Source organism: Microtus oregoni, unplaced genomic scaffold (genome assembly GCF_018167655.1).
Source record: "Microtus oregoni isolate MIOR12 unplaced genomic scaffold, Mior012 000074F_ref0000038, whole genome shotgun sequence".
NCBI classification, from domain to species: Eukaryota; Metazoa; Chordata; class Mammalia; order Rodentia; family Cricetidae; genus Microtus; species Microtus oregoni.
The window spans coordinates 3,741,494-3,754,267 of NW_024544004.1; the positions used below are offsets into that span (position 1 = coordinate 3,741,494).

The 12,774-nt window shown below is 32.6% G+C and overlaps 1 protein-coding gene across 1 annotated transcript in view; it reads left to right on the plus strand.

Annotated features, from left to right (window-relative positions):
• Window positions 1-12,774, plus strand: part of LOC121441317 (connector enhancer of kinase suppressor of ras 2-like) — a 177,739-nt gene that overhangs the window by 134,389 nt on the left and 30,576 nt on the right. The window contains exons 15-18 of the mRNA XM_041642450.1: window positions 151-323; window positions 3,184-3,257; window positions 3,809-3,880; window positions 9,564-9,631. Coding sequence (XP_041498384.1) covers window positions 151-323; window positions 3,184-3,257; window positions 3,809-3,880; window positions 9,564-9,631 — 387 coding nt within the window. The remainder of the gene's footprint in view (window positions 1-150; window positions 324-3,183; window positions 3,258-3,808; window positions 3,881-9,563; window positions 9,632-12,774) is intronic.

Consider the following 12,774-nt stretch of genomic DNA (forward strand, 5'->3'; position numbering starts at 1 on the left):
TCAAAGATGCCTGTATTTTCTGTGATAACACAATTAGAAAATGATAATTTTAAGATTGATAGTGTCTTGCTTGCTTTTAGGGTTTATGAATTAATCTCTTATCTTTATGCACATTCCAAAATTAAGAGTGTTGCTACTTACTATCTTTAGGAGCCATAGCAGGCAAGAGCAAAAGACGAATTTCTTGCAAGGATCTTGGCCGTGGTGACTGTGAGGGATGGCTTTGGAAAAAGAAAGATGCAAAAAGCTATTTTTCACAGAAATGGAAGAAGTACTGGTTTGTCCTGAAGGATGCATCCCTGTACTGGTACATTAATGAAGAGGTAAGACAGAGCACATTTGTGTTCTCATCGGTTCATTATCTGTAACAATAATTGTCAACATTTGAGACATATGATTTTAGATCGTATCACCCTCAAGCCAATTCGGGATCCATCTTCAGCATTCTGGATGACCTGTTGCTCCATTTTTCTAATGTAGCAACATACCTGAAGCACAATTAAAATATGGAGAAATTCTCCGTTTCTAAAGATACCAAGCAACTAATGTTATAGTTTAACTAAAAACAGAGATTTTTAAAAGCTCTTGCTCAAAGTTTTATAGGGATTTTCTTCTTCTGCTTTGAAAGAGGGGACTGCTTAGCAACTGAAGTCAGTAATTGTTTCAATTTATTTCAGTTTCTCCTAAAGAAAAAAATGAACTAGTAGACTAATATTGAAATTAAGTATCCATTACAATTGGACCACTTGAGGGAAGGGGCATGTTTAATGTGTTTTAATTGTTCTTACAACTTTTCTAGTTTGTTTGATATAACATATTTGTATCTAGACTAATCATGTAACAATCAGTCATGTATCTCACTGAATTGTCAAAGTGTGTTTTATTAGTTGATTTTTTTTTCTGCTTGACACAACATTACTTGTTTGCTGTACCTATCTACTACTTTGGTGTATTATAAACATATAGATTAATATATGTGTACATATAGGGTACTTGCAGTTTTATACAAATAGGATACTAAGATATTAAACAATTTGCATTTAAAGGGTAATTCCTTAAAGTTACCATAATTATTAGAACTTTGCTCGTAACGTGCACTATCTAGAGAATTTGATGTTCCCTGAACAAGCTATTACGCTGCTGTCTTACATCATGCTGAAAGAGCAGACTCAGGAATTACACTACTTGACCAATTGTATTTATCTCTTCATCTGCAAAAACGAAAATAATGATGCATATCAAACTAAGCTTTCTTAGAGATAAATAAATGAACCATGTCTGACAAAATGCTAAATGTTCAAATAATGTTATTCAATGAAGACTTATTTGGAAAATCTTAAAATAATAATTTCCTATATTCTTATGTGAAAATATTATTTCTTGTTTTGATAATTTATGGCAGTCATATAATGAAATAAAAATCTGTCTCACTAAGTATGTCTTGTTTATAGTAAGCAAATATGAATACATTTTATTTGCTAGATATACCAAATTTGGATGCATATCAATTAGCATCAAAATACAGTATCTCTGTTTTTCTTTATTGTGATTTACTTCTAGACTAATTTATAAGACAATCTGTTTTCTGCATATACTAAATTATAGTCTATCTTTCAAATTATAAAGGATGAAATTTTTGCGTGTTTTATTAATTAGTGCCTATATTTTAATCATTGACAAGTTGTTATTACTGTTACTCATGTAAAATATAAATGAATATTTTTGTAGTACATATTCCAGGAAAACCTTATTGTTATTTTAGGGAAATAGAGTATTTTATGTTGCATCATTATGAAGAGATAATATTCCAAATATATTTCAAGTTTTAAATTAAGGCCATCAAAAGTAACGTAAGCTAGAAGTCAAATGGAAGCATTTTCTTTAACGCAAGATTGAAAAAATATTTAAAGACAAAAATTTAATACTCTTTCTGTACATAACATAAATTTCAGTTGCTATCTACAGCTCAAACTTTTAACTTTTGCATAGTTCATTAATAATAGAAATAACGCAAATGCATATATACACGGGAAAAGGGAACTGAGAGTAGCTTTTTTTCATTAAAATAATGGAAGGGAGAGTAATCTTACTTCAGTTTGATACAGAAAGAGTTGTGGACTGGTGTAGCAGTTCCAGTACAATTTTGGAATGGTAAACATCTACAAAGCTTTGTTACAGCCAGAGCAAGGGACAAGATTTAGCCACCGAATCACTTCATACTTGATTAAACTCGAGACTAATATAAGGCTTTGAATAATATACCTACCCTGGTTTTATTAACTACTATTTAAGAGAGGAGTACTTATGAATTTTATTAATTTTTTAGATTAAAAATGGTATTATGTAAGAGAGATATCTAAAACTGCATATTTGAAAATCAAGTTGACCTATTTAATTTCCAAACTATTGAATACCCTAAAAATTGTTATATAAAAAAATCAAATTTGATTAAAAAATTGCTATGAAAGAAAATTTGAATTGGTAAGCAACTCCATATTTTATATCTAAATATTACAAGTGATCGAAAAGGGGGCCGGAGCGATTTAGTCAGCACTTGTTTCTAGCACCTACATGGTGGCTCACAACCTATTGTAATTTCAGTTTCCGGGGATTTGGTGCCATCTTCTGACCTCTGTCAGGCAACAGACATGCACATGTTGCTTGTACATGAATTCTGATAAAACTCTCATACACAGAACATAAATCACACCTTTCTAAATGATGGAAAATTTTGTACTAAAAATGTATAGCTGTTTTGTGTATCTGGTCTGAAACGGTTCCTTTTACTTTTTTTGGTTTATGTTCTAAAGATCAAACCCAGAGCTCAATACATCCTGCACAAATGAGTACTCTACCACTGAACTACTTCTTCAGGCCCCAATTTGTTTTTATTTTTCAGCCCCTCAAAAAATTATAAAGCATATTTTACTTTATAAATTATTTTCTATCCTCATATTAATATAAAAATAATGTATATATTTTAGTTTTTAAACATTCTAAGTTTTCAAAATATTAAAATTTCCTTTAATTTATGGATATGTAGAATTTATGAAATGTAAGTAGAATTAAGAACAAAATGAGTAGCACATTTATTACTCTAAGTATCTACATCACACCTACATGGTATAATTAGCTTCAGACTTCCTTGGTATGATACACTAATCAAAAGTGTTGCTTCTTTAGGATGAAAAAGCAGAAGGATTCATCAGTCTGCCTGAATTTAAAATTGATAGAGCCAGTGAATGCCGCAAGAAATAGTAAGTTCATTTTACTTGGAGAGAGGAGGGGGGGAAGGATAATTTATTTTGTAATTTTCTAGATTTTAAGTTATAGTTTGTTTATCTGATGATTTCAAACTGAGAGTATAAGAAAGCAATTTTGAGGGCAGAGCATGCATACAATTTTACTTATTTCTGTCGTGATAGAAGCATTATGTATGTGAAGTTAGGTTAGGCATTGCATTAATTTTATCCATACAAATTATTTAGTTTGAGCCAAACAGTTCTCAAAATTTTTTCTCTTGCATGTGCAAACACATAAAAACACCAGTGATGATGATAGACAAGGTATCACTATATAGCTCTGGCTGTCCTTATAACTCACTTTGTAGACCAGGCTGGCCTCGCACTGACAGAGATCCACCTGTGTCTCCCCTCCAAGTGCTGGAATTAAAAGCATGCACCACTATATAATATATTTTGATTACATTCTTTCACCTCTCTGAACTCATTTACACCGTTACAGGTACTTAAAACCATTTTTCAATTTGTCCAAAAGTCAGTGAAAATATTTATTGTTTTATTCACAGTGCATTCAAAGCCTGCCATCCTAAAATCAAAAGCTTCTATTTTGCTGCTGAACATCTTGATGACATGAACAGGTAAGGTATTATTTTCATCTCAATTACTTAATTATGCCTCAAATTCAAAATCTAAGCCTTGTCTTTAATATTCTTTAAAGAATTTCATTGTAGATTCTGTATTGGTTAATTAAAATTGAGTAGTTCAGCTATAGTTATACATGATCATACTTAATTTTAAAAAATATTTGCCTAATTCGTGATTTAAATTTCACATACAATACAATTTCTATTTTCAAAATAATAAAAAATATCATTTTAAAAATTCAACTTTTGTTGACTGTCAATTTTACCACAAAAGTACTATAAGTAATATAAATCCAAAATAGTACCGTAAAAACCAGGTTTTTAGATGTTAAATTTTAGGAATATATCTTAACATGTATTTCTAGATGCTCAGAAAAGGCACACAAAACCTGACTTATTCAGGTGCTAAATATATTTGGTGGAATATCCATTTCAATGATTTAGATGTAGCTAGTGTAGTAATTCTTCCTGTCCCATTCATGTAGCACTGGACAGGACTATGAAACCAACTGGTTTGGCTCTGCTGGGTTTCCACGGTGGCTAAAGAAAAGCCTGCATACATTTCCCTCTACATGTGCCCCATTGTTTCACATTACAATTTTAGTCACTTTAAGGTTGCTTTTGTTTTCTTTAATTTCCCCTCTCCATTTAATGAAACGATACAAAATGGGTTTAAAAATCAAAAGGTCCTCCCTTTTACAGTTGCGGAAACTAATGCATATTGCATGTAATTTCCCTTAGGAAGAGGCACCAAAGTGTAGTGACCAAAACTGTGACCCTTTAGACAAGACTGAATCCCCCATTACAATTTATTAACTATGCAAATTTATGCAATAAACTTAGCCTTTCTGTACTAAATAATTGACGCTTTTATTTATTTATTTATTTAAAATTTATTTATTAAGGATTTCTGTCTCTTCCCCGCCACCCGCCTCCCATTTCCCTCCTCCTCCCTCAATTAAGTGTGTGTCGTCCCCCCCCCCCCCCCCCCCCCCCCCCCCGCTCAGCCTGAAAAGCAATCAGAGTTCCCTGTCCTGTGGGAAGTCCAAGGAACCCCCACCTCCATCCAGGTCTAGTAAGTTGAGCATCCAAACTGCCTAGGCTCCCACAAAGCCAGTGCGTGCAGTAGGATCAGAAACCCATTGCCATTGTTCTTGAGTTCTCAGTAGTCCTCATTGTCCGCTATGTTCAGAGAGTCCAGTTTTATCCCAGGCTTTTTCAGACCCAGGCCAGCTGGCCTTGGTGAGTTCCCAGTAGAACATCCCGGTGTGTGGGTGCACCCCTCGCGGTCCTGAGTTCCTTGCTCGTGCTCTCTTTCCTTCTGCTCCTGATTTGGACCTTGAGGTTTATGTCCGGTGCTCCAATGTGGGTCTCTGTCTCTGATAATTGACCCTTTTATAGACTAAGAAAAATTATCCCTCTCAGTAAGGATTTTTTAACTTTTAAATACTATATTAGTCTTCAGTAGCAATAAGTATTAATGTCTGTATACTTTTGTTCTCTTAACTCATTTACTTTTATTTAGATCTCTAAAAATTATATCTAAATATTTTAAGCATAAAAATTGTACTACTTCATAAATATACTTAAGCAGAGCAGATGAATGCTTAAGCTACTTTTATAAATAAAATTTTTGACACCTGAAGTACAGCCATGGTTTCTAAAAAGCAAAAGTGCATGAAATTAAATTTTTATTGTGGTTTGTATAATTTATTATGTTATGTATGTATGGATGGATGGATGTATTTAATGTAGTGTTCTGTCTGCATGTACACCTGAAGGCCAGAAGACGACACCATGTCTCTTTACAGATGGTTGTGAGCCACCATGTGGTTGCTGGGAATTGAACTCAGGACTTTTGGAAGAGCATCCAGTGCTCTTACCACTGAGTCATCTCTCCAGCCCCCTAATTTACTACTCTTAAAATTTCATACCAGCACAAAGAATTTTCAGAGATTTTTCTCCTTGTTCTAGAAGTGAAAATGTTTATTCACCTGTACATGATGGAGGACTCGTGGCTCTCTATTTTTGGTGCTATAATTATCCTGCAATTCTATACTTCTGTGTCCATGCTATCTGTTTAACGAAATGATAAAGTCAGTTCCCTAGGGATACACATGAAGGGTTTGCATTATAACCAAAATAAGAGTAAGTAACACAAATGAGGATCTCTTGTATTATAGGATCAATGTATTAGGTGTCAGTTGCCCCCCTGTAAGAATTCAAATAATTTAACCATTCTTGATATCTGCTAATTTAGAACCATTTTAGCTAGCATTGTTGGTGCATTTTATCAACTGTAAAAAGCTTTCTTGACCTATATTTGCTACTTGTTCACAGTATACTGAAAAGGATGTATTACTACTCTTCCCTGATACTTCTATAAGTCTAAACAACAGAAAAGAAAAAGAAAAAACTAAACCAAACCCATGTCATTCATTTTATTATTTTAAGTAATGTGTCAAAGAAAAGAAACATCTCATCCAAAATGTCAGCACCACATTATACTTTTAAAAGTCTTGTTTTATGTAAGACTTAATGTACTATATATTTTAGAATTATCGATGTAAAAATTGAATTTTTAAATTTAATTGTAATCTACCTTTATTCTTTTCCTTTGTTTTTCTTTCTCTAATAATTTTATTCTTAGTATGTATTTTCAATAGGCAATTTTAAAAACTTGTTAATAGGATAAAATAGTCAGTGCTAAAAACATTCACACAATATTAGTGATATGGAAAGACACCCATATACAGCTTTGTCTGCTTACCTGATTATTATACATAGCAAGATAATGTGGATATTGATTTATTCCATATGTAATCTTTGAAAACATGCCTGATTCCAGAGGGGATATTTTTTAAAAAATAAGCATAATTATAGTCAATACATGCTTATCTGATTATTTCATGGCTTTAAAGGTATTACTGTTTTATATAAATTTTTATCATAGTACAGAATAATATATGTTTGTTCTCTAGATTTTGAAATATATACTATGCCAGTAGTAACAGTGCCTAGTAATTAGGGTATAAAAGTACTCATTAAATTCAGTTTTCCATGAAATCTCTATACACAAAATTGTGCACTTTTCTAAGTGTGCATGTATGCATGTGTGTGCATGTATCCTTGTAACTGTGAGTTACTTGTCTCTTAGTGTATTAGGCTGTGTTACTCTAATCATATTCCCTAGCCTATATATTCATGTTCTAAAGCATTAGAATATGATGAGGTAAGCCAGGCAGTGTTGGAGCACACCTTTAATCCCAGCACTCGAGAGGCAGAGGCAGGTAAATCTCTGTGAGTTCAAGGCAATCCTGGTCTACAAGAGCTACTCCAGGACACATGTCAAAGCTACAGAGGAACCCTGTCTTCAAAAGCCAGGAAAAAAGGAGTATATGATGAAATACTGAAATTAGGACTAGTATTAAAGAACTTCCACATCAGCATTCTCGAAAAAGATGATGTTGAATATGTGTATCCCTGCCCTCCTTACCTAACATAGATTCCCTACTCCCAAGCAACTTTGACCTTCCAAATTTTACCTTCCATGCTGCTTTAAAAGATGGCATTTGCTACCTTGGTAAAACTTCATAGACGCTTACTTATATCCCGATTTGTTATCTGCCGCCATTGTTGAAATGCAGGCATCATGAAGATGGCTACTTTGTTTTGTATACTCTTGATTCTAGGTGCCTAGAACCATCCCTGGCACATACAGTCTCTCAATAAATACTTCTGGAATCAGTTAACATATGTACATCTGCTTTCATGTCTACCTAAGATAGCAAGTCAAAATTATACCAAGTATATCAGTAAGTGAGGTTCTTCCAGCTGGAGCTTAAGGACACATATATGCAAGAGACAGCAACAGCTGTCTGTCTAAGCTATACACAGCAGCCTAAGAATATCCATACATGTTCCAAAGAAGTTTTATCATCATCAGAATTTTTTTTCTAAAAGTAGCTTAAATTTTCAGTTGCCTTAGGAATCTTAGCAATCTAGAGTTCAGTGAAAGCAAGAACTATGCCTTATACATTTCTTTGTCTCTAAAACACAGGCTATTGTTAAACACAAATATATATTTAATAAATGATAAATTGAAAAACTGAAGAAGCCTCTCTTAAATACCTCAATTCACCTACCAAGAACTTCCATTTTCATTAGAATTCTGATTAAAACATCAATGTTTTTCAAGAAATACAAACATAATAGTAGATTAAATGTCAGTGATCAGTTTTCTTTAGTGTTATTGTCATCCTTGTGACCCTAACAACATCAATCTACTCTTTCCCGAGAGTAGTCAAATTTGCCCTGTAATAATTCAACCCTTTTCTTACTAAAAAAAATGAACTATATATTAAATTTTATTCTGAACTTTTGCTAATAATTCTTCATTTTCAAAGTTTTTATCATGAGGTCAACTTCTTGATTTATAATTTACTAGACTATGCATATAATATGTATGTTATTGAATTCCTGTGAATATTTTGTTGTATACTAATAGGACTCCAATTGTTCTTTAATTCCCATATATTCTTTAGACTGATATTTACATGATATGTTTTACTAAACTGAAGTTTGTATTTAAGTTACTTTTTCTTAAAATTACAATTTATATTTGAATAGATACCCATGAGAGATACAACTTTCCTCTCCTCCGGATATGCTAGGTATATGATACATACAGCACCATTTGGAAAAGTTGTGAAATATGTGACTCAGTTAATAATGTGTAGCTGAAAGACATCCAGGATCTTAGGAGAAAAAAAAATCTCAACAACAGGTTTTCTTTCATCTACATCTGAATCAGACTGTTCCACAATTTGATGATACTAAAACTCTAACAATAATTCCAAAATTGGTTAAGGTAAATTCTCCCTGATTTCAGTTCTGGGAAAACATTTGGCCCATGCTCAGAATTTCCAGGTGGGAGATTGTCAGTTTGTTTACAAATATTTGTGACTTGATAATCCAGTGGTTGAAATGATGCCTACAGGAATATTCCTGGTAGAGTTAAATAGAAATTGAAATAATATTTGACTTCACTAACAATAGCAACAATACTTAAGAAATATTAGCTTGCTGTCGTTCATGAAAGTATGTTTTCTAGATCATAATAGGTTAAAATTATATATGTACTTTTTATTTCTGGGGAGCTAAATGCTCTCGTATTTAGGAACAAGATTCAAAAGTACTTCTGAGATGTAATTCCCTTTGGGTCATTTAACTTAATTGAGTATATTCAAACTATTATTTCATGGTAAAGCTATTATTTTTACAGGCAAGCTTTGTAACATTTTCTCCTATCTCTATAAATTAGACTGACTCTTAAAAAGTGTCTTCAAAAGAGTATTTGTTCTGAAAAAAAAAACAAAAGAGTGGGCATTTTTGTAGTGCTTATATATTTGAAGGAAAAGAAATGATATGGCTTTGGTCATCTCAAAATCTGTTATATTCCACACATTAACAGCTTTACATAACTGTTTCATTGGAATTGTATCAGTGTGGGAACAATTTGCACTACAGTAGATTATTGCCTATTGAAGGCTTCAATTTTTTTTCAAGTTTAATAAAGAACGTATTTTATATGTAGGGTTATCCTATACTTAGACATTTTGCAATAAATATTTCTAACAAATATAATGAATTATCATTGATTTCTTTCTTTTTCTAGATGGCTTAATAGAATTAACATGATGACTGCAGGATATGCAGAAAGGGAGAGGATTAAGCAAGAACAAGGTAAAGGAATACCTTTTATTTTATAATCCTGTTACACTTTTTTCTTACATAAAAAGGCAGAGCTAATGAGGAAATAATTTTTCTAAAGAAAATCATCAGTGACTCTTGATATAGCATTGATAAGGGAAAGATGCAGTATTTTATTAAATATTAATGTATTTCTGCAAAGACCCTCAATGGGTTCTGTTAAAAAAGATAAGCTTGGTGCAATATAGAAAATGAAACCTAATAACATACATATCAAGTTCCAGGAAACAAGGGTAAGCAGAGTCCTTCCAGGAAGGGAGTGGGGGAACGACTTTTGGTTGGCTCTGTTTTCTGAAGTAACTTTTGTAATGAGGAAATGGTGTGGACCAATCACTATAATATTCCACAGTATGGAAGCAGATTGCATAATTCTACAAATACTGGAGAGGCCATCTTCTTCAAGTCAGTACGTGCAGGCAAACTTCATCCAACACTCTACTGTAGTAAAGGTGTCTGGTGGCGTAAAATTCTTCACTTTATGGCTCAGTGTAATTTTTAGACTTTCCTTTGTGGTAAGAGTACTGAAAAAAAATACTAGCCTTCCTTTTCAGATTTCTTGAAAAGGTGTGAAATAGCTCTTCAAAGGTGTTTTGGCTGATTGTTTAAAGATAATAGAGTTGTAAATATGGGTAATATGTAGATAGTAAAATTAACCTAGAAAAATATCAAATTGTATATATCGCAGAACTTTTATTATCAAATTTCAGAATTTTATTACCTGATGTTGCTTTCAAGTTGAGAATAAGCTGGATTGTAATCAATTGCCTTTATTATGGAAGCAAGTTTTATTGTGGAGGAGAGGACAGGTTAATTTATATTGCATGTGCAAGTTCCAATGAGTATTTTGTGGTACATGCTGCCTTGCCCTATTGTATAAGTATATATTTTAATGCCTACTAAATAAAGTTTGGTAGAAAAATCAGACCAACGATAATACTTGCTATTTCCACAGAGTAAAAAGGTACCTTAACATACATCAGAAACATACTAGACTTCCTATTTAATATATAGTTAAGTCTCTTGGCCTTCTACTTAGGAAACTGATAAGAATGCATATCAACTCCACACTTCTATGGTTATTTGATATCTCCTAAGTAATTCTTAATGCTGAAGTTAAATTGCAAACACAATATAACTCTGTAAGGTTTTAAAAAGAAAATGCTGGTATCCAAAGGCTATGAAGAACTACGTAGGTAGTGGACAAAGTAATGAACAAGTACTGTTATACTGTTGTGTAAGAGGAAAGTGGAAAGGTTCTGCTTGACACTAAGATGCATATAGGTAATGATAATGCAGTATATATTTCAGAAATCTAGAAAGGGGAATTTTAATATTTTACAGTAGAAATAATTTCTTGATATCATTGTAAAGTTTTAATCACATAAAAATTAATGACCTATCAGCAAGATGTCTCTGTCAATTCTAGAGTTTTGGAAGTTGCTTACAATGTACTTCCTGTTAGCTTAGGTAATATTATCTCCTTCTGGGGTTTTTGAAGAGTTGAAGACACACAGTTATAGTTATAGTTATAGTTATAGTTATAGTTATAGTTATAGTTATAGTTATAGTTATTGAATTCCTTAGAATGGTAAAGGATAAATTAGATATAAAACTTTAGACTCACAAAGATAGGATAGATGATAGAGTATTTTCCTTAATTTGCCAAATGTAAATGGACTAAATATTGTAACAATAATTCTGGCTTGAGAACTATTTTGTATATGTAATTTTACTATGTTAAAGTTAAAACCTTCCTTTTTATTTAGACAGAAAAGGGGAGATAAAGTGGGATTCCCCTCTTTATGCTATGAATTCAATTGGTTAATAAAGAAACTGCTTTGGCCTACGGCAAGGCAAAATATAGCCAGGATGGAAGAGATATATATATAGAAAGAGAGAATAGGCGGAGTCAGAGAGACACCAGGTAGCTGCCAAAGGAGATGGACACACCAGAATCTTACCAGTAATCCACAGCATTGTGGTGATACACAGATGAAAAGAAATGGGTTAATTTAAGATGCAAGAGTTAGTTAATAAGAAGCCTCAGCTAATAGGTCAAGCAGTGTTGTAATTAATATTAAAAAATTAATGACCTATATGATACTTCTTTGATAGTTCTAAATAAGAACAAGCTTTAAAAATATGTCCTTTGTGTCAACATATAATGGTAAAAAGGGACCTTCCCTCTTCTACTGATGGCCGTGTTTATTCATAATTACTTATAAATTTTGATATTTCACATGACAAATCAAAATATATATTTAGATTTTTTAAGAGAAAAAATTCTATTTGCTCTTAGAAAAAAATCAGGCTGGTTTCAGCCAGTAAGCTATAGTGTATGTATTATTTCACATGTTCCTAAAGAGCCTAATTTTCAATGTTGCCTTTTTTCTGGCATTGTTCTCTCCCTTACAGCTTAGCATAAGAAGTTGATATGTAAAGTAATATTTCTGCTTTTTCTTTAGAACCCCAGAAAATGTTTAGATTGTTATTGCTTTTTAATAAGCCAAAAATTGCATCAAATAGGGATTAGAGTTTTTCCTAATTTAGCTGAGTAGGAAAAATAAACACTTCAGATTTCTTATGTATGGCAATGGCTCTAGAGCTATGGATAAAATGCTAATCATCTCTTTTCTAGTGTGCTAATAAGGACCACTTGAGGTATTATTTCACCAAAATGTCATGGTATCCTTAATGCAAACATTAAGGATAAACTCACCCAGCATTCTTGGAAACAGTGGGAAGTATAAGAGTAGAGTGAGCTTAGCAAGCTTTGTGTGCTGGGGCTGGGAGGAGGGTGAATTGAATGCTAGTGTTAACTTCCAGGAAGATTCCAGGCTCTCACAAAACTGCGCAGACCCTAGGACTCCAGATTTCATTCTTCATTGCTCAAAAATACCACAAAGAAATAAAGACTATCTGTGAAAAAATGAACATCATCAGTCATTTACTGCCTTTGTGATCTGTGTCAGACTGCCCTGGAATAAAATCTGCAAATATACCCCACAAGATAAATGCTGCTAATATCTCTGGAGTGGATTCAAAGTACAAAGCAGTTGATTATATGTTACTTTATTTAGTACTACCACATACACAACTACAAAAGTCAGTTATTA